Source organism: Oncorhynchus mykiss, chromosome 31 (genome assembly GCF_013265735.2).
Source record: "Oncorhynchus mykiss isolate Arlee chromosome 31, USDA_OmykA_1.1, whole genome shotgun sequence".
Classification (NCBI taxonomy): Eukaryota; Metazoa; Chordata; class Actinopteri; order Salmoniformes; family Salmonidae; genus Oncorhynchus; species Oncorhynchus mykiss.
The window spans coordinates 41,046,415-41,067,711 of record NC_050571.1 but is presented as its reverse complement, the minus strand read 5'-3'; the positions used below and the strand labels follow the sequence as shown (position 1 = coordinate 41,067,711).

General features: G+C 42.8%; 1 protein-coding gene across 9 annotated transcripts in view; it reads left to right on the top strand.

Moving 5' to 3' along the window:
• The first annotated feature begins 5 nt into the window (after positions 1-5).
• Positions 6-21,297, top strand: part of ocrl (OCRL inositol polyphosphate-5-phosphatase) — a 40,639-nt gene continuing 19,347 nt past the window's right edge. Inside the window, exons 1-13 of one of the 9 annotated variants that reach the window (XM_036970379.1) lie at positions 828-1,264; positions 1,964-2,046; positions 10,098-10,189; positions 10,609-10,647; positions 11,275-11,388; positions 16,432-16,662; positions 16,911-17,175; positions 18,319-18,480; positions 18,965-19,066; positions 19,476-19,590; positions 19,816-19,932; positions 20,448-20,629; positions 21,051-21,162. In XM_036970379.1, the coding sequence (XP_036826274.1) occupies positions 1,220-1,264; positions 1,964-2,046; positions 10,098-10,189; positions 10,609-10,647; positions 11,275-11,388; positions 16,432-16,662; positions 16,911-17,175; positions 18,319-18,480; positions 18,965-19,066; positions 19,476-19,590; positions 19,816-19,932; positions 20,448-20,629; positions 21,051-21,162 (1,659 nt within the window). In that variant the 5' untranslated portion in view covers positions 828-1,219. Of the gene's footprint in view, positions 89-158; positions 566-617; positions 782-827; positions 1,279-1,963; positions 2,047-10,097; positions 10,190-10,608; positions 10,648-11,274; positions 11,389-16,431; positions 16,663-16,907; positions 17,176-18,318; positions 18,481-18,964; positions 19,067-19,475; positions 19,591-19,815; positions 19,933-20,447; positions 20,630-21,050; positions 21,163-21,297 lie in introns of those variants that run through there. The other 8 variants (XM_021584189.2, XM_021584191.2, XM_021584192.2 and 5 more) reach the window with 8 other exon arrangements.

Below are 21,297 nucleotides of genomic sequence, written 5' to 3'. Positions count from 1 at the left end.
AGTGTAGGTCCAGCTCATGCTATGGTATACAGACCTCCATTGTTCTCACTGTTTTTCCTCATCCACGTTATTGATAATCTTAGTCCAGGTAAGAGATTAGTAGCTGGAAACGTTTTTGAATACATAGATCCAAGAGTTTTGTCAGTGTAGTCCCTAATTACGTACTGTATTGCCCTAATACAGTGTAGAGGGGCTAAAGGGTTTTTGTGGGCTCATTCCTTATGGTATGATCAATTCACACACGAACAGGCTTTATGATTATCATAATGATATTCAATTGACTGTTCTGATGTAGCCTGTTTTCTTTCCCCGGACGACCTCGTCCCCACTGCTCTGGAGAAAGTATCCGTGCGCAAATGCTGCGAAGCGGGCAAATTCACATGAGTGAATCTGTAACCAAATGTGGTACACCAATGGTCGCAACGCAAGTGCCGAGTTTTCGGGTTTATGTAGGCGCTGGATGGCTAGCTAGCCTGCCATTGAAGAGGGGAGAAGACAGCACCGCAGACGAGGTGCCACGATGGAGGAGTTACTAGCAATATAATGGCATTCTTATCAAACCTAGGTAGCTAATTATGCCACCGGCATGTTGATTAGCACAGCTAGCACGCATTCTCCGTGTGCGTGTGGATGACACATTTTATGCCAGGACCAGTCTAGCCATATGAACATAGCATGCAGCCTACCTCTTGCAACAATTTATTGAACCAGCCAAGCTAGACTGAAAATGTATATTTAGTAGACAGTATTTTCTTGTCACTTCATGTTATCTTTCCTTAATGTAAGTTTTATATGATATGGTGTCCTAACCTCATTATATTCAGATAACTGGAATGAAGCACACACACACAGACTAGCCTGCCCTAGTCTGTGTCCCTGCCCTCTCATGATTGCGGCTGGTTCCTTATTAGTGGCGTTTAAACTGCAAGAGGACAGGAGCTAAGGCTGTCTGGTCAGAAGGAGCCCAGGCTATTGTCGCTAGATAACCACACGGCACTGGCTGTCAAGTGGTTGATGGTGGAATTAGCTAGCTAGCTACCTAGCCTATTGCAAGCTTAGCATTACCCGCCCCCCGCCCGCAGCTGTCACCCGGAAGGCCGCGGGTCAGGGGTGGGCCCGGGATTGAACAACTTTCCTTGCCTAAAACGTCTGGATGGACCCGAGTAAATATAGCTAGTTGCCTATAACTACCATACGCGTGTATATTATATAGCTGATAATGGATTCCTCTTTGGCCTTCGGACGTGACGAGCAGTGTTTGGCAATATCCTTTTGAAAGTCTGTGCCATTTTTTTTGTTCTGCTTTTAAAACCTAGCTAGCTAGCGTTACGCTAGCACGCTAGCTAACGTTAGCTTCCTGAATATTGTCCAACTGTTTAGGTTCGCTTGCATTTGAATGTAAATTGAAACATGACAGTTCGTGTAGCTAATACTGTCTTGCGGGTCAAACGTTTGGGTGTGCTACTCTGAACATGTCAGATGTTTATTGATTTGATAACCCATTTAGCCTAGTTACTAAACTAGTTAGATTGGAATGCTATGTTCAGAAGTGCATGCCAGTGTTGGTGGAATGCCTACAGCCTAACGTAACTAACGCTTGCTTTTTTTTGCTTCAGTTTCCAAAACAATGTAGCTATCAATGTAACCAAATAACCCATTGCTTGGCCCATACAATCTATGGTCATGATGCCTTACTCTTTGAGGCTTGTGCAAATGTACTAACTTTAGTTAACATTTTGTTTCTTTAATAATACCACAAGCATTATAGGCTTTAGATACATTTGAAGAATTTCACAACAGCCTTGAGTAGACAGTCTTGAATAGTTAGTGGCTAAAATATTTGTTCACAAAATCATAGTCAATATTCTGGTCTTATGTTCAAGCAGGGACACAGACTAGAATGCCCTAGTCTGTGTCCCTGCCCTCTCATGATTGCTGCTGGTTCCTTAATAGTGGTGTTCAAACTGTAAGAGGACAGGAGCTAAGGCTGTCTGGTCAGAAGGAGCCCAGGCTATTGTCGCTGATTGAGTGCTCTGGGGAGTTTATGTAAGTACTAACAATAGAGAACTCATTGTCTGAAATGTAATGTTAATTCATATCTAGGGCTGTTGTGGTGACCGTATTACCGACCACCACACTGGCAGTCATGAGTCATGACCGCAGTCAAATTCCACGTAACTGTTGAGTCATGGTAATCTCCTTTTACGCACTCTGGACATGCGTTAGTAGTACCCAACTCTATCGTACTGTCAGGTCACTAATGGCCTGGTACTCGGCACTCTATTGTCCCTCTAACCACTCACAATGCAAATGCAATTGAAAATCACGACAAACACTTGTCATCAAAACAGTACCATGCTTTTAAAACTCACCTACTGTGATCAATCAATTTGAAGAAAGAAATTCAACAACAGGTTGAAACTGAGTGGAAAACATGGTCGTTGTGTATGTGTTTTCTAATCCAAACGCAAACAAATTGACAGCTTTTTGTAAGGTGATGATTCATTCTAAACACCAATGCGCATGGGCCTATATATGACCCCCAGATCTGTAAAAAAATATATTTAAAAAATGAATTCAAATAATGATTGTGGCATTATACAATACATAGTCTAATATCCTACCACATATTACGCACGGGAGAAAAAAACAGATTTAAGATGTCTTCGGTACTTAATTGGTCTAGCCTCTACTGCAAAATTAAACAAATTCTAGTAATCGCCTTTGAGTGGACTGCATTATTCATTATGGATGGACTGGTTACCTTATGCTACAGTCCAAACTTTGTATCCATGAGCCTGTAGACGATGCTGTTGGTTCATTGATGGTGCAGGGCGGCTTAGAGTTAAGCCCATTAAGCCTAAATCAATCAAAAAGCGGTTTATTTTGTTCGTTTACATTTTTTATTTTTTTAAAGAACACCTGGAATTAGAATGCACTGGAGTGACCGAGAGAATAGACAGCCATGACCGTCTACAGCGTCAGCGCGTCAAATTAGAAAGCAAGTCTATTTTTCTCGACGTATTGGGTTGTGAGCTAAGGTTTATCAGTCAAATAGGCTGCAATTGTTTTCATATATGTAGCCTGTGTTTGGCATTTTTTATATTTTCATAATGACTAGGCTGACACCTTTAGCTACAGAATATCTCACCGAGTGTTTCTTTCCCCTCTATCCTTCATTCCTTTCTCGAGCCTGCAGAGTGAGTGGCTGTCAACATTTTAATGAAATACACTGCTCAAAAAAATAAAGGAAACACTAAAATAACACATCCTAGATCTGAATGAATGAAATATTCTTATTAAATACTTTTTTCTTTACATAGTTGAATGTGCTGACAAGAAAATCACACACAAATTATTAATGGAAATCAAATTTATCAACCCATGGCGGTCTGGATTTGGAGTCACACTCAAAATTAAAGTGGAAAACCACACTACAGGCTGATCCAACTTTGATGTAATGTCCTTAAAACAAGTCAAAATGAGGCTCAGTAGTGTGTGTAGCCTCCACGTGCCTGTATGAAGTCCCGACGACGCCTGGGCATGCTCCTGATGAGGTGGCGGATGGTCTCCTGAGGGATCTCCTCCGAGACCTGGACTAAAGCATCTGCCAACTCCTGGACAGTCTGTGGTGCAACTTGGCGTTGGTGGATGGAGCGAGACATGATGTCCCAGGTGCTCAATTGGATTCAGGTCTGGGGAACGGGCGGGCCAGTCCATAGCATCAATGCCTTCCTCTTGCAGGAACTGCTGACACACTCCAGCCACATGAGGTCCAGCATTGTCTTGCATTAGGAGGAACCCAGGGCCAACCGCACCAGCATATGGTCTCACAAGGGGTCTGAGGATCTCATCTTGGTACCTAATGGCAGTCAGGCTACCTCTGGCGAGCACATGGAGGGCTGTGCGGCCCCCCAAAGAAATGCCACCCCACGACTGACCCACCGCCAAACCGGTCAAGCTGGAGGATGTTGCAGGCAGCAGAACGTACTCCACGGCGTCTCCAGGCTCTGTCACGTCTGTCACGTGCTCAGTGTGAACCTGCTTTCATCTGTGAAGAGCACAGGGCGCCAGTGGCGAATTTGCCAATCTTGGTGTTCTCTGGCAAATGCCAAACGTCCTGCACGGTGTTGGGCTGTAAGCACAACCCCCACCTGTGGACGTTGGGCCCTCATACCACCCTCATGGAGTCTATTTCTGACCGTTTGAGCAGACACATGCACATTTGTGGCCTGCTGGAGGTCATTTTGCAGGGCTCTGGCAGTGCTTCTCCTGCTCCTCCTTGCACAAAGGCGGCGGTAGCGGTCCTGCTGCTGGGTTGTTGCAGCCTCCTCCACGTCTCCTGATGTACTGGCCTGTCTCCTAGTAGCGCCTCCATGCTCTGGACACTACGCTGACAGACACAGCAAACCTTCTTGCCACAGCTCGCATTGATGTGCCATCCTGGATGAGCTGCAGTACCTGAGCCACTTGTGTGGGTTGTAGACTCCGTCTCATGCTACCACTAGAGTGAAAGCACCGCCAGCATTCAAAAGTGACCAAAACATCAGCCAGGAAGCATAGAAACTGAGAAGTGGTCTATGGTCACCACCTGCAGAACCACTCCTTTATTGGGGGTGTCTTGCTAATTGCCTATAATTTCCACCTGTTGTCTATTCCATTTGCACAACAGCATGTGAAATCAATCAGTGTTGCTTCCTAAGTGGACAGTTTGATTTCACAGAAGTGTGATTGACTTGGAGTTACATTGTGTTGTTTAAGTGTTCCCTTAATTTTTTTGAGCAGTGTATGTTTTGTTGTGAAAACATGTTACTATAGATGTTCCCAAGCAGATTTCACTTTGTTTCCCAAATGTAACCACTGGGTAGCTGCTGGAACAGGGTTGGAGAGTCCATGGCATACAGAATTTGGGTGGAATATCCCCTGCCATGCAGCGAGAGGCTGCATACTACTCAAACAGTGGTTGATGACTTGAGTGAAATAAGTGTTCTTATAAGCCCAGACATTTCTAAATGCTATCCTGTGTGAAGCACAGTTTTGATGGTGGCCTCTAAAAAAGGATCCCAGCTTTCTACTGCTTCTATATATATTTCTCAGCTTCTAATATTAAGCATTGCTCCACTATAAACGCTATATACTCGGCATGATTAAAAAAACAAACCAGGGAGAAAAGAGGCCTCCATTCACTATTCGATGGGAAAGCGGCCTCCATTCACTAATCGAGTGCATACGGATTAGGTATTTTTTCACCCTGCCCCTGTTCCTGCCCATTTTAATAACTGGCCATTCTAAATCTGAACTCCTTTTACATGTTAGCAAAGATGAGGTTAAATTGAGAATAGTCTGATCATGATGAGAGAACAGTGTGTGCAGCCTGAGGCAAGGAACAGACCGCAAGCTTTTTTTGCGACTTTTTCATATCATCAATAGCCTATAAACTGAGAGTACAAAACATTAGGAACACCTTGCTCTTTCCATGACAGACTGACCATGTGAATCCAGTTGAAAGCTATGATCCCTTATTGATGTCACTTGTTAAATCCATTTCAATCAGTGTAGATGAAGGGGAAGGAGACCGGTTTAACAAGGATTTTTAAGCCTTCAAACAATTGAGCCATGGATTGTTTATGTGTGCCATTCAGAGGTTGAATGGGCAAGACAAAAGTTTTGTCCCTTTGAACAGGCTTGGTTGTAGGTGTCAGGCGCGCCGGTTTGAGTGCCTTCGAGAAATCCAACACTGCTGGGTTTTTCACGCTCAACAGTTTCCAATGTGTATCAAGAATGGTCCACCACCCAAAGGACGTCAAGTCAACTTAACACAACTGTGGGAAGCATTGGAGTCCACATGGGCCAGCATCCCTGTGGAACGCTTTCGACACTGTAGAGTCCACGACCCGACGAATTGAGGCTGTTCTGAGGGCAAAAATGGGTGCAACTCAGTATTAGGAAGGTGTTCCTAATGTTTTATATACTCAGTGTAGTCACATCATGCAGCCCATATATGTGTTGATTTCTAAGACATTCTAAGGTTTGTATCGTTCACAACTAAAGTTGTCAAATAACTCTAAATCTAGCATATAGGACCTTTTCAAATTATCATTTTTATGCTCAATGTAGCCACTTCATATGTGCACTCGTTCTGGAATGGTGAAAATATAATTTCTATCTTATACAGCTAAGTTAAATTATATCCTTCTTACTATAAAATCATATAACATAAAATAATGGCACAGGACTTATAAGCATATCTTGTCTGCTAATTGAAGTAGCCTACAGCCTATGGCATGGCGCATAGCCAGATAACAAACAGTAGGCCGACTCATATTTTGTTATTCTGAAATTCATTTTCTTCATATCATGTTTCTTTAGACCTAAAATAAATAATGGATTTATTGTGATGGTGTATATTAAAAGGCTTGGAGATGCTAAAAGTGTTTACGTTTTAATTAAGTCAATTACCGTTAGACCGGCAGTAATTTGCATGACAATTACCGGCTGACACATTTTCATGACCGCCAAAGCCCTATTCATATCTGCCTTTCTCACTCAGACTGGGTCAACAAACATGCACATAATGATGAGTTGCACTCAAGTGGTCAGGTTTATTTTTGTCAAGCTGTGGTGCACAATTTAAGATGACACATTGCATTGCAAAACGTCTTCCGCTCCGACTGCTACTTGTAAGGCATTTTGCTTCTTGTGAACCATCTCTACAAGACAATCTGCAGAACCACCATACCAATATTGGCTGTGGTGCTGTGTATACTGTAGTCTACCTTGAAAAACAAGGTTGCGTCGTTACAATTTTGGCAGTTTAATGTTTGAGGTGGAGTGATAATTCCAGGTACAGTGCCTTGCGAAAGTATTCGGCCCCCTTGAACTTTGCGACCTTTTGCCACATTTCAGGCTTCAAACAAAGATATAAAACTGTATTTTTTTGTGAAGAATCAACAACAAGTGGGACACAATCATGAAGTGGAACGACATTTATTGGATATTTCAAACTTTTTTAACAAATCAAAAACTGAAAAATTGGGCGTGCAAAATTATTCAGCCCCTTTACTTTCAGTGCAGCAAACTCTCTCCAGAAGTTCAGTGAGGATCTCTGAATGATCCAATGTTGACCTAAATGACTAATGATTATAAATACAATCCACCTGTGTGTAATCAAGTCTCCGTATAAATGCACCTGCACTGTGATAGTCTCAGGGGTCCGTTAAAAGCGCAGAGAGCATCATGAAGAACAAGGAACACACCAGGCAGGTCCGAGATACTGTTGTGAAGCCGGATTTGGATACAAAAATATTTCCCAAGCTTTAAACATCCCAAGGAGCACTGTGCAAGCGATAATATTGAAATGGAAGGAGTATCAGACCACTGCAAATCTACCAAGACCTGGCCGTCCCTCTAAACTTTCAGCTCATACAAGGAGAAGACTGATCAGAGATGCAGCCAAGAGGTCCATGATCACTCTGGATGAACTGCAGAGATCTACAGCTGAGGTGGGAGACTCTGTCCATAGGACAACAATCAGTCGTATATTGCACAAATCTGGCCTTTATGGAAGAGTGGCAAGAAGAAAGCCATTTCTTAAAGATATCCATAAAAAGTGTTGTTTAAAGTTTGCCACAAGCCACCTGGGAGACACACCAAACATGTGGAAGAAGGTGCTCTGGTCAGATGAAACCAAAATTGAACTTTTTGGCAACAATGCAAAACGTTATGTTTGGCGTAAAAGCAACACAGCTGAACACACCATCCCCACTGTCAAACATGGTGGTGGCAGCATCATGGTTTGGGCCTGCTTTTCTTCAGCAGGGACAGGGAAGATGGTTAAAATTGATGGGAAGATGGATGGAGCCAAATACAGGACCATTCTGGAAGAAAACCTGATGGAGTCTGCAAAAGACCTGAGACTGGGACGGAGATTTGTCTTCCAACAAGACAATGATCCAAAACATAAAGCAAAATCTACAATGGAATGGTTCAAAAATAAACATATCCAGGTGTTAGAATGGCCAAGTCAAAGTCCAGACCTGAATCCAATCGAGAATCTGTGGAAAGAACTGAAAACTGCTGTTCACAAATGCTCTCCATCCAACCTCACTGAGCTCGAGCTGTTTTGCAAGGAGGAATGGGAAAAAATTTCAGTCTCTCGATGTGCAAAACTGATGGAGACATACCCCAAGCGACTTACAGCTGTAATCGCAGCAAAAGGTGGCGCTACAAAGTATTAACTTAAGGGGGCTGAATAATTTTGCACGCCCAATTTTTCAATTTTTGATTTGTTAAAAAAGTTTGAAATATCCAATAAATGTTGTTCCACTTCATGATTGTGTCCCACTTGTTGTTGATTCTTCACAAAAAAAATACAGTTTTATATCTTTATGTTTGAAGCCTGAAATGTGGAAAAAGGTCGCAAAGTTCAAGGGGGCCGAATACTTTCGCAAGGCACTGTATGCCTCTAAAGAGAAACAGTGCAGCACTGCAGCATAAAGCGATAGACCTCAGTGCATCATGCCAGAAAGAGCCTGAATTGATCCGCTGTGTCCTGATGGGAGTTCACTGTCAAATGCACGCAGGCCATTTATTACAGATCTCAGATGTCCTAGTGGTTTTCACGTCAGAATCTCATGTTGATGTAGTCTGCTGCCGAAGTGGCTTTTCCTGCAATCAGATGTTTCAGTATAAAAGTGAAAAGTACTGAACTCACGTTGTTGCTAAGTTCTTAATATGGACAGTCAGGAGCAAGAAGAACAGCCACAGTCTCTAAGTAAACTGTTTACAGCACCCATCTTGGCTTCACACGAGGAGATTCTCAGCCTGCAGCTCGAGCACATGGTTGCTTGTTGGATGTTTTTGTTTAGCGAGCAGTAAGACTCAGGAACATTACATCTGGTGTGTGGCAGAGAGAGGGCAATTAGCCCCAGTACCAGCCACTGTATTATACCGGCATTCCACCACCATGTCCTAGATTCTAATGAGACTGGCATGGGAGCTACCTAAATGCATCAAAACTGTACACACTGAACCAAGTCCTGCTCCAGTCTGACTCGTAGGTCTATGCTTTGCTCTCATAAGCTGAGAGAGGTCCCAGGCCCTCTGTATGACTAGCCTATAGTTGATTACCAACTTGAAGGAAACGTGCTGAAAGTGCTCGTAAGGCAGTGATTGCAAGGAGAGGTGCCAGGAGGGGATGATGTCAGGCTTTTTTTCAATGATGTCACGTGTTGAATTGATTGTTTCTTGCTGGAATGATGGTGAGGGACAATGGTTGTCATGGTAATAGAGGCCTACTTGTTGAAGTTAAATGTAGCCTAAATTACGAAGGGTATAAAACATTGTGATTTGATTTATATTTTTTAAAAGTTGGGTGTACTACTTACTGAGCGATCTCCAGCTAGCCTTTTTGGAAAGGAGTGTCCCGACTTGACACATTCCGACAAGCAGCCAGGGTTGAATAATTTTCTACAACTCCACAGTAATCACATTTCCTGGTTAGACTTGAATGGATGTGTGGACATGTTCTGCCGAACCCGGTGCCCTGGCTGCTGCTGCACAGTCATTGTTGGGGACTGAAACATGACCTACATTAACCCACGTAACAGCTCGGGCAAACTCTCCATTTGATATGGATTAAAGCTCAGGCCTTGTAAGCATTTCATATGAGGTTAAGCTGTCTGTTATTTGAGTGTCTTGCATGGATTTCAATTGGAATCGGCTTCAGTTCGCTGATGCTTTGGCTGTTGCGTTGTCATCATCAGGGAGAGAGAGAGAGATATATGACCCTATATTAACCCTAGCATCACAGCTCTGAAGCTCTAACATTCAGACCTAATCATTTACATTTCCTTTCATTGCACTTGCATTTGAATGTCTTGCATGAAACTGCAAAAGTTATGCAAGTTATTTAGAAATGTATTTTTTTCCTCCCTGATACATTTTTTGAGATGAGGTCCATGAAATCGCTATGACAAAACCTTTCGCTCACTATATTGCATGAGGCATTATGCAAATTGGATCAAATTAAACTTTTTAGCTGAAAACCAACCATTTAGGGTGCTGTATTTAAATATAATTTCCTCTTCTCCCTCCAGGTTGGGTGTTTTGGCTAACCCTGATGCTGTTGTGTCCTCTCCGGTACCTCAGTTGTCCATACCCATCAACAGTCATTTTCAGATAGTGCAACGTAAGTGAACATATGGTTTCTCTAAGTTATCCTTTGAGACTAAATTCCATGCAGTTTGTAATGCAGGCTAAGTAAATGATTTTGAAATTAACTTCCAACAGGCTAGTTTTCAGAGATTTTTATATGACATTTTTGTGCTTCCAGTCACGAAACAGTTATTTTTGATGCAGAGTCCCTCTCTCCTCAAAATCCTGCAGCTATTTCACTTCACATTCCTTAACTCCTTACCATGGGAGGAGTATTTACTCAAGGTTATTGCTTGTTGTAGTGTGCAACAAGTCCAAGGTGCTTTCTTTTCTCTTGCTAGACAGCATTTAAAAGTCAACAGCAAGTCAAAGTCAACAGCAAGAGCCTATTGGATCCTTCTCATGACATAAACCCCCCCCCCCCCCCCCCCCCTTTTACCCGCTTTATTTCAGAGGCCGAAGAAGCGCTGTTCATTGACTTACCATTAAAAAGTAAGACTTTTCTCCTCATACTTCCATTTCTTTTAAAAATGTGCATCCGTCTTGATAGGAATTGTTTCTAATGGAGATTTACTGTAAACAATGGATTAGGTTGTTGTTTCTACCTTTTTATAATATGAGTTTATGTGCAAGACCAGTGTTGTGGCAACAATACTACAAAAAAACATTTCAGTCGGTCTACATTCAATTTGGCTACATTTTTAGAGCATGCAATGCCCTGAGCTCCATGCCTGGATGTGTCTGCAGCTTTATTTGGTTGCAAAAGTTGGTCATGAGTTGCCTATGGCAATGGGGCAATCTGCACTCGGTTGAAGTGGGTCACTGTTTCCAAATCACTGTTTACCTAATTTTGTGCATAGTGGGTAGACATGCGTGTAGACATGGGTATTGTCTCCATGGTTGTGGTGAGTGAGTCAATGGTATATTTGTGTCGAATGTAACTCATTTATCCATGTGTTGTCTGCATGTCACTCCTGCCCGTGTCACACACTATGTCCAGCAATAATTGCCCCTTGAAAATGAAGTGTTTTGAATTGAAGGGGTCTGTGTTGGCCATAAGGTGAGTCAATGATGAATGTGTTTGTTTTAATTAATCTGTCTTTCTCCCTGCCCCTCCAGCTTGCATTAGGATTCGTGTCAGAGGGGAGAAAGCCCCAGAGCTGGTGCTGGAGTTACAGGACGATGAGCGCAGCCAGTCTTTCTTCTCCCAGGTGAAGAGAGCCAAGCAGCAAGGTGAGCCAGTCTCTCTCTCTTCTCTCTCGCACTGCTCAACACTGCCGAACCGGACAGACATCCCTACTCCCTTGGGCATGTATTATTCACTTAGCACTGCTTCACGTTACTGATATATCTCTACATTCTCTTCTCTCACTTTGAACCCATGCCTGCCTGTGACATTCCTCAGATATGTCGAAGCTCTGGGGAAGAGTCTACCAAGGGGACGGGGCGGGGGCAGAAAGGGGCGGTTACCTTCGGTCGCGCAGCCTTATCCATTATAAATGCAGGTTCTGAAGCAGTTTGGCTAGATGGGGTATAGTAACTGTTCAATATGACAACCTGCCCTTTTAAGTTTTGAACAGTTCCTGTCTGTGTCAATGGTTGCCTTGACATTGCTGGTTAATAATTGAGAAAGCCCACTGTAATGAGGTCACACTGATACATTGTCCCAAATGGCACCTTATTCCCTATATAGTGCACTGCTTTTGACTAGGGCCCATAGGCTGCACTATATAAGGAGTAAGGGTCCCATTTGGGACGCAGTGTCACAGCGAGCTTGTAAAAATATTGCAACACAGCCTCTTACATCAACCAGTTCCTTCCTAGTTTCTAGATACCACCCAAACTGCCCACGCGCTGTCTCTCTGACTGTCCCAAGTGGCACCCTATTCCGTGCACAAATTTTGACCAGTGGCAATTTGGATCCCCATTAGCTTTTGCAGAAGCAGCAGCTACTCTTGCTGTCCACATAAAACAGAACATGGAAAGTAACAAAACACTGATAGACAAGGAAAGTCACACAAATTAACCTCAAATTACCCCCTTTTCTCCCCAATTTCGCGGTATTCAATTGTCCCATCACTGCAACTCCCGTACGGACTCGGGAGAGGTGGAGGTCGATAGCCGCGCGTCCTACGAAACATGACACAGCCAAGCCGCACTGCTTCTTGACACAATGCCCGCTTAACCCGGAAGCCAGCCGCACCAATGTGTCGGGAGGAAACGCCACAGACTTGTCGACCGTGTCAGCATGCATACGCCCGCCCCGCCACAGGAGTTGTTAGAGCGCGACGGCCAAACCCTCCCCTAACCCGTACAACGCTGGGCCAATTGTGCGCCGCCCCATGGGTCTCCCGGTCACGGCCGGCTGCAACCGAGCCTGGACTCAAACCAGGATCTCTAGTGGCAGAGCTAACACTGCGAGGCAGTGCCTTAGACCACTGCACCACTCGGGAGGCTTAATACATTTTTTTGAAGGTAATTCTTCTGTTTGCTTGAGTAATTGGAAGGGAGTTCCATGCGATCATAGCTCTGTATAGAACTGTGCGTTTCTGTGAATTTGTTTTGTACTTGGACTGTGAAGAGACCCCTGGTTGCATGTCTTATGTATTGGAATCTGAGCTGAATGTTATTTGATTTTTGCAGACAATCTGGAATTTGTCACAGTAACATTTCTCATGTTGTTGATATTAGTTCTTTATGTGCAGTTAAGGGCAAGGCGTTCTGCTCTGTTTTGAGCTAGCTGCAGCGTTGCTTGGTCTTTCGTTGCAGCACGTGACAATATTAGAGGACAAAAATCAAGATGGGACAAGACCATGTGTCAAAATGCAGAACATATTTTTATAACAGACACCCCTCCCCATCTTCACAACAACTTTGTCAGTGTGAGTTGCCTATGATAATTGGCCATCCAATGATAAACTCCTAAGTGTAAGGCAGTACAAGTACAAGCCCTTCTCTAAATGCATGCTGGAAGTCAGTAGTTAACTTGTGCTCTGAAAAATAGCAGGTAGCAAACTGATTGGGCGGCTGCTAGAGCCAGCAAAAGGTGCTTTACTATTTTTAGGCAGTGGAATTCCTTTAGCTTCCTTCCATGCCTGTGGATGCACACACTCCTTTAGGCTTTGGTTACAAATATGGCAAATATGGGTGGCGATACAGTCTGCTACCATTCTCAATAGTTGCCCATCAAGGTTGTCTATACCTGGTGCCTTATCATTATTGATTGATAACAATGGTTTTTCGACATCTGTCACACTAACTTGACCAAATTCAAAACGGCAATCCTTCTCTTTCATTATTTGATCTTTTACTGTAAAACTTAAATTAATAGCCCAGGCGCTTATTCACTGAATCACTGGACACAACAGGCTTTTATTTAAGTCAGGCTTCTATTTGAGCCAGCCTTTTGTTTTCATAAGGCACGGCACACAGCTTTTGCTCATTTGCATAGTAAATGTTTTAACTCCAGCAATTTCAGTTTCAATTCCAGCATTTAAATTACTTTCTTAATTTCCTGCAATAATGTGTTGTCATTTACACACTGTCAGGTTTACTTACTGGTGATACAAATGGATGATTGACATTTTTTGTTGTCATTACTGAATTATTTAATGTAACAAATCTACATTTAAACCTCATCAACAATTTGTTTAGACCCACCGTTTATTTGAAACGGGCATTTATTTACTGAAATGTGTGCCGTTCAACGGCTATTAAAAGGTCAGGTGGCTATTTGAGACTGCGCATAATTTAAGTTTTACAGTATACACAAATATGATGGTTCACTGTAAAATTGTAATTTCACTTTACTTGTGAAATAGTCATTGAAATGATTGACAATATAGAAATATTTTGTTATAAATGACCCATGAACTTGATTTCATGTACTCCAAAGTATGTTTCCATTGTTTTATGTCATTTATCTTTGTTTTGTCGTATAATTTCTTTACGTTTAATCATTACATTTCTCAATTTACAGTATATCACTCCATCAGCTGAGCAGCCTCTTTTGCATAATTTTCTTTTAACCAATTTTTCAATTTGTCATCAAACCAGGGAGCTTTAACAGTTCTCACAGCTAGTTTCTTAACAGGTGCATGCTTGTCAACAATTGGCATTAATAATTTTACAAATGCTTCCAGTGCTGTGTCTGGATTCACTTCATACTTCCAGTGCTGCGTCTGGATTCACTTCATACTTCCAGTGCTGCGTCTGGATTCACTTCATACTTCCAGTGCTGCGTCTGGATTCACGTCATACTTCTAAAGCTGCGTCTGGATTCACTTCATACTTCCAGTGCTGCGTCTGGATTCACTTCATACTTCCAGTGCTGCGTCTGGATTCACTTCATACTTCCAAAGCTGCGTCTGGATTCACTTCATACTTCCAGTGCTGCGTCTGGATTCACGTCATCCTTCCAGTGCTGCGTCTGGATTCACTTCATACTTCCAGTGCTGTGTCTGGATTCACGTCATACTTCTAAAGCTGCGTCTGGATTCACTTCATACTTCCAGTGCTGCGTCTGGATTCACTTCATACTTCCAGTGCTGCGTCTGGATTCACTTCATACTTCCAAAGCTGCGTCTGGATTCACTTCATACTTCCAGTGCTGCGTCTGGATTCACGTCATCCTTCCAGTGCTGCGTCTGGATTCACTTCATACTTCCAGTGCTGTGTCTGGATTCACTTCATTACACTTCAGACCAACAATTTTTTTTCACATCTTCAACAAAAAAATCCTGAGAGCATTTTGTATCATCTCTTTTAAATTACTTTAGGTCAAACCTTTGGTACTTTGGCATTCCGTGTTATTGCCACAATGTTATGGTCTCTTCAGCCAATGGAAACTGATATTGCTTTGAAGCAAAAGCTCTGCAGATCAATAGAAGTGAATGTCACAGATCCAATATTGGTATGCACTCTAGTTTGTTGAGTGATAACCTGAGTCATATTACAGGCATTAGTCACAGTTAGAATCTTCCTCTTGAGAGGACAGCTAATTGCTAACCAGTCAATGTTAATTTTACCCAGAAAATTTACCTCTGTTAACATCACACACAATTCATCGAAATATTGACTTTTAGCACTTGGTGGCCTATAGCAGCACACCAAAAGAAGAAGCTTTAGATGAGGCAGATGAACTGCAAACACAACACGTGAACAACATTCGACATGAGATCCTCTCTAAGCTTAAGAAGAATATTGCTCCGAACATATTTAGCGACATCTCCCCCATAGGCATTCCTGTCTTTTCTGTAGATGTTATCCTTGTATTGCTGCTGCTGTATCATCAAAGGAATTATTTGACTTTCAGAGATGGCCAGTATATGAATGTTATCCAGTGTCAGTCAGCAAGTTATTGATTTCATGAACCTTATTTCTAAGGCTGCATATATGAATATGGGCCTTAGCCCTTTCCTTGGCAGTTAAACGGAGCTAGATATAATACGGAGAGAAAATAAATAAAAATGTTTGGCTCTCATTCCTCCCAGGCTTTTGGGAGGGAGGGTGGTCAATGAGTCTGTCATAGTCAATGTAAGCAATGTTCCCATGCTCTCTGGCAGCTTTCATAGCTGGGATAAGTTCTTTCCGCCTCTGGTGCACAGCTTCAGAGAAGTCCAGGTTGAGGAAGATGTTGGTTCCTCTAAAGATTTTGTCTCTCTCCAGAACAGCCATCTTGTCTTTAAACCTCAGGAGCTTGACCACTATTGGCATGGGTCTGTCACCTAGGCTGGTTAATCTTTCCAGACCTGTAAGCGCGCTCCACCTCAATCTTCGTATGATCCATCTGCAGCTATTCACTGAGCATTTTTCTTCATACGGCCCAGTTCTCATATGAAGACTCTGGAATGACATCCACAACAATCTTATTCCTCCTGGATTGTCCCTCCTAGATAAGTCTGTTTTCCCAGTCATTGTAATAATGATTCACAGAAACTGCTGATGTCAGCTTGAGATGGTCAATAGAAACAAGATGGCAAATTTCATAGAAAAATGGGTTGGATCCTTTTGAAGGGAGTAGTGATATTGCTATTTGCATTTCTCCTTAGATCCACAAAAAAATGACATTTACTGTACATTCTTGGAACTATACACATTTGAAAGACTGCATTTATTGGTACTATGTACTATGCAGGTTGCAACTTGTACAGAAATGCTGTCTTATGTAACTCAGAACATTTATCTCTTAAGTGATCCAGCGCTGTCGTCAAACCCAAGGTTCTCTTTTTTAATGTTTTGATGTATTTAAATTATTATTATTTTTTTTTTCTCCAGTGGAGTCCAAAAGCACACAAATCAAGGTGATGGATCCCATCATACCGGCTCCCATAATGTCGTCTCCTCGCAAAGTTTCTGCCCCAGTCCCACCCATCCCTCCACAAAGAGGGATCCATAAAGCTGTCAACACTCATACCAAGCCCACCGGCGTACCGCCACCGCCTCCCAACCTCACCAATAGCTCTTCAGCTAACCAGACCTGCACAGGTATGGATACAACCTGCACAGGTATGCACATGGATAATATAGTTCAAATTGAATGCATTTATATAGATAGTGCTTTTCCAGCTGCTCAAAGCGCTTGACATTGTATAGGGTCAACTCACCTTGTCCCCCACTTATGTCTAGCAACTACCTGGGTGATGGTGCTTCAGCCATTTTACATCAGCACACAATACAGTGAAGAGGTCAGGAGTGAATCAATACTTGTTGAATGTCACAGGGTTTCTCACATCTGAATCTTTCCATCTCAGCAGATAGACAGGACACAGCTCTCTCCCTGGCCACGGACTTTGGCTTTGAGGACAACTTCAACCACTCCCTCAAAGTGGAGGAGAAGAAGAACCAGCAGAATCGCATTGTGCCCCCCCGGGAAGCCCCTCCAGTTCCCCCTCTACCTCCACGTAAAGGCTCGTACACTCCCTCCAATCCTCTCCCCCCTGCTCCCATCCCCACCTCCAAAGACAGAGCATCGTCCACACAGGCTAAAGATGCTGCCTTCGTCACGCCTGCCAAAACAGAGTGAGTGGTACCAGTAGGACGGTGCCATAGTATGCCCATCCTGTTGGAGATATTTTTCCCTGTACAGAACTGTATTTGGCTTCAATTGGTGTCAGAGGGCCTCTATTTATTTCTAGAGGGCCTAGATCAGTGGTCACCAACCTTTTTGAGTCAAGGTCACTTTCTGATTCCAAAATAAACGTGACTTAAAAAACATAAGCATATGCAACATTAAAGTTAATATTTGTGCTGTAGGCCCAATATATTATCACTACATATTGGCTATACTTGCCTTGCCAATGAATTGCCTTGCAAATGTTGTTCCTCTCAGACCATTTTGAAATTATATTGCGAAATCTTTCGTATTTGACCACACTAGTAATAGATAGATAGATAATAATTTGCTTTTTTTTTGTTTTACTGGACTGATGGCCTGCATCTGATTGTCAGTCTGAGGGGAGGGAGGGAGGGAGAGAGCAGCGATAAGGCTGTCTCTCACCCGACTCACTGTCGCTCCACTCTCCCTCCCTCCCTTCGCTAAGAAAAAGGGGACACAGTCTTCCTTCCCAGCTGATGGTCGAAATTCGAGTCGCACTGCATTATTTCTGCCTCATGCACCAATTCATGTTGTTATTCCTATGACCAGAGAAAGTCATATTTCTCGAATATATATTTTTTTTAAAGTCAAGCGTTAAAAGTCAATGTTAATGATAACACAAGCTTATGGAAACATTTTGATAAACTCATTAATTGCAGCTGCAGTGCTGGTTGTAGCGTGAGTGGAGGTAAGCAGAATGACTTATAAAAAGTGTTGAACAAAGTGTTTACAGTGCTGAATAACTTAAACATGAACGTATGCCAAGTTCTGCCTTCAGACACATGAAATGGTTCACAATGGGAACACTTTACCTTCTTGGCCCTAAGGCTGCTGAATCAAGTGCACCTACTGCCAACAGTGCTAAACAAAAAAAAATAGGAACACATGGTGTTTATTGTTGGCTTTTCTATAGAAATGTTTGGTGATCGCCTACTAATGCATTGTTCCGATCTCTCGATCGGTTGGTGACCACTTGCCTAGTTGTTGATGTGTCGGCTTTACACCCTGCTTGGAAAATAATGATGTGGAAATACTGTGGTGATGACTTAGCTCATTTGATCTTGCAGTCTTAGGACTTCAGTGGACCGGCCGACCTCGTGGAACGACAGCCCCACCACCAACAGCATGCGGAATGCCATGTTCTCCACTCAGGCCGGCCAGAGAGAGTACCTCATCAAACACCGCCTGGGCAAGAAGGAGAAGGAGTATGTGGACATCAAGGACTTCAGGTGAGTGCCCGTTGGTTTGTGGGGGTGTGTGTGACCGACTGGGGGTTTGAACCCGGGTCTCCTGTGTGCCACAAGCGAAACACTAGGCATTACCTTGGAGAGCTAATCCGAGTATTCAGGTCTCGGCAAGGTAACGTCACACAAGCGTGATTCGTTTAGCCAGCTTCATTACATGTGCTCCCCTGCAGTAGACAGTTGTGATTCTGGACAGAACATTGAGGAGATCGATTGAAAGGGGATTATAGCAGCATCACCCTTTTTTAAAATTCCATTCTGGTGAGATTAAATCAAATGTGCCTATTTTAGTTATTATACATTTTTCTGGAGGCTGTAGTGGGCAGGATCCTGCATTGTTCTAAAAATTACCTTCACTCACTGAGCCATTGTCCCTATTCTTACCTGCAACCCTTATCAGTCTACTCACTTATGTGTCTGTCCACTTAAGCATGTGAATGTCTATATAAGACTGTTGTGTGTGTTTCAGATTGTTTACCGGAACGTGGAATGTGAATGGCCAGTCCCCAGACAGCAGTCTAGAGCCCTGGCTGTGTTGTAACCAAGAACCTCCTGACGTCTACGCTCTGGGGTCAGTGACATGTCTATCTGAGTATCCTATGTCTTCTACACAGAATGTATGAGTGAATGGACCTGTTGTATTCATCAGTGCACGCCGTTGCAAAATGTTTTGCTACGGAAAACAGAAACAAGCAACAAGCTTTTCTTATCGGACAACCTCAGGTATTCCCTCCCTGATTCAGTCCGTTTTCTTCCGTTTGAGGCCTAGTGAATACAACCCAGATTTGTGCAAATAACATACTTTTCGGGAAACGGATCCTCTGAATGCCACATCATTAATGATGGATGGACTTAGTTATAACCTAAATTTCATTGCATACTCTAAAGAGTGTTTTTGTGCACTTTCCCATGCATGAGTGCTGATTGCACTTTACTAAGCATTGAAACACTGACTTCCCTGTGCATTCTGGGTGCTGTAGTTTCCAGGAGTTGGACCTGAGCACAGAGGCCTTCTTCTATCTGGACTCATCGAAGGAGCAGCTGTGGGTGGAGGCTGTGGAGAGAAGTCTTCACCCCAAAGCCAAGTACAAAAGGGTGAGCCAGTGAGAGGTCTCTTCTCATCTTCCGTGTAAAACAGGAATGGTTCAATCAACTAAACTAAAAATATTACATTCTTGTAATTACATAAAATAATGGCTGTAATCACACACTTATCAATGGCAGCAGATGCCCTTATCAATCTATTTTGTTCATACACAAATAGACGTAATATTATTTGGATATGAATGTCGTCCACAATGGATGCTTTTGTCCCCGCAGGTGCGCACCATCCGACTAGTGGGCATGATGCTGGTGGTGTATGTCAACAAGGTGCACAAGAATCACATCAAAGAAGTGGCTGCAGAGCAAGTGGGAACTGGCATCATGGGAAAAATGGTACGAATGAGTAAGGGGAAGTGTTTGTTCTCCTATTTCATCAACTTTATAACTTTATACCATTTTATAGGTAGGTATACAGAACATATACACTATATTTATGCGCAAATGTAAATTAACAGATATTTTCATGCAATATGAAATACACTGAACAAAAATATGAACGCAACATGTAAAGTTTTGGTCCCATGTTTCATGAGCTGAAATAAAAGTTCCCAGAAATGTTCCATACGCACAAAAAGCTTATTTCGCTCAAATTTTGCACACAAATGTGTTTACCATCCCTGTTAATGAGCATTTTTCTTTGCCAAGATAATCCATCCACCTGACAGGTGTGGCATATCAAGAAGCTGATTAAACATCACAATCATTACACAGGTGCACCTTGTGCTGGGGACAATTAAAGACAACGCCACAGATGTCTTAAGTTTTGATGGGCTGAGCGTCTGTTGGGGGACACTTCACTGAACAAACAAATCAGTCAATCAACATTCAATGCTTTCTTTTCCCATTAGGGGAACAAGGGAGGCGTGGCGGTGCGCTTTGTGTTCCACAACACCAGCTTCTGCTTTGTCAACTCCCACCTGGCGGCCCACGTCGAGGACTTTGAGAGGAGGAACCAGGACTACAAAGACATCTGTGCCCGCATGAGCTTCCACCTGCTAGACCACCCTCCCCTCACCATCGTCAAACACGAGTCAGTCCCTTACAAGACCCATACTGTAAAGTCATAGGCATTGATCCAGTGACCACACTAGCATACCACTTAGTGTGAAGCATTGGGCAATGCATTGGGCATGTGTTCTCAATAATAGTATTTCAAGACCTAAGGGGCTTACAGTAGTCGTCATTGCCCATAATACATGTAATTCTTTGAAATAGTACTTACAAAGTGCCGTGGTGATTATGTTATTGAATACCCAATAAACAATTCTCAGGTAAAAACTAATGTAATTCAACATAATTTCAAAGTAAATAGTGGACTGTAAAATGGTGTAACCATGTCACAGATGTACTTTCGTAGAGTTTTATATTATGTGTAAACTTATGGTGTTACTGTAAGACTTTACATGCTGTTGTGTTACAATGCATAACTCTTCATCCATTCTGTGGTCCAGTGTAGTGATCTGGGTAGGAGATCTGAACTACCGGTTGTTTGTGTACGATGCAGCTGAGGTCAAACAGCTCATCTCCCACAACGAACTAAGGAAGCTGCAGGAGTATGACCAGGTGGGAATATTTACACACACACACCCAGTGAGTTTTTACAGCTTGTTTATGCAAATAACCTAAAGTGTAAGGTTCAGCGCTGTCATAAATCGTTGACATTTAATTCAACAATACTGCACATCAATCATGTTGTCA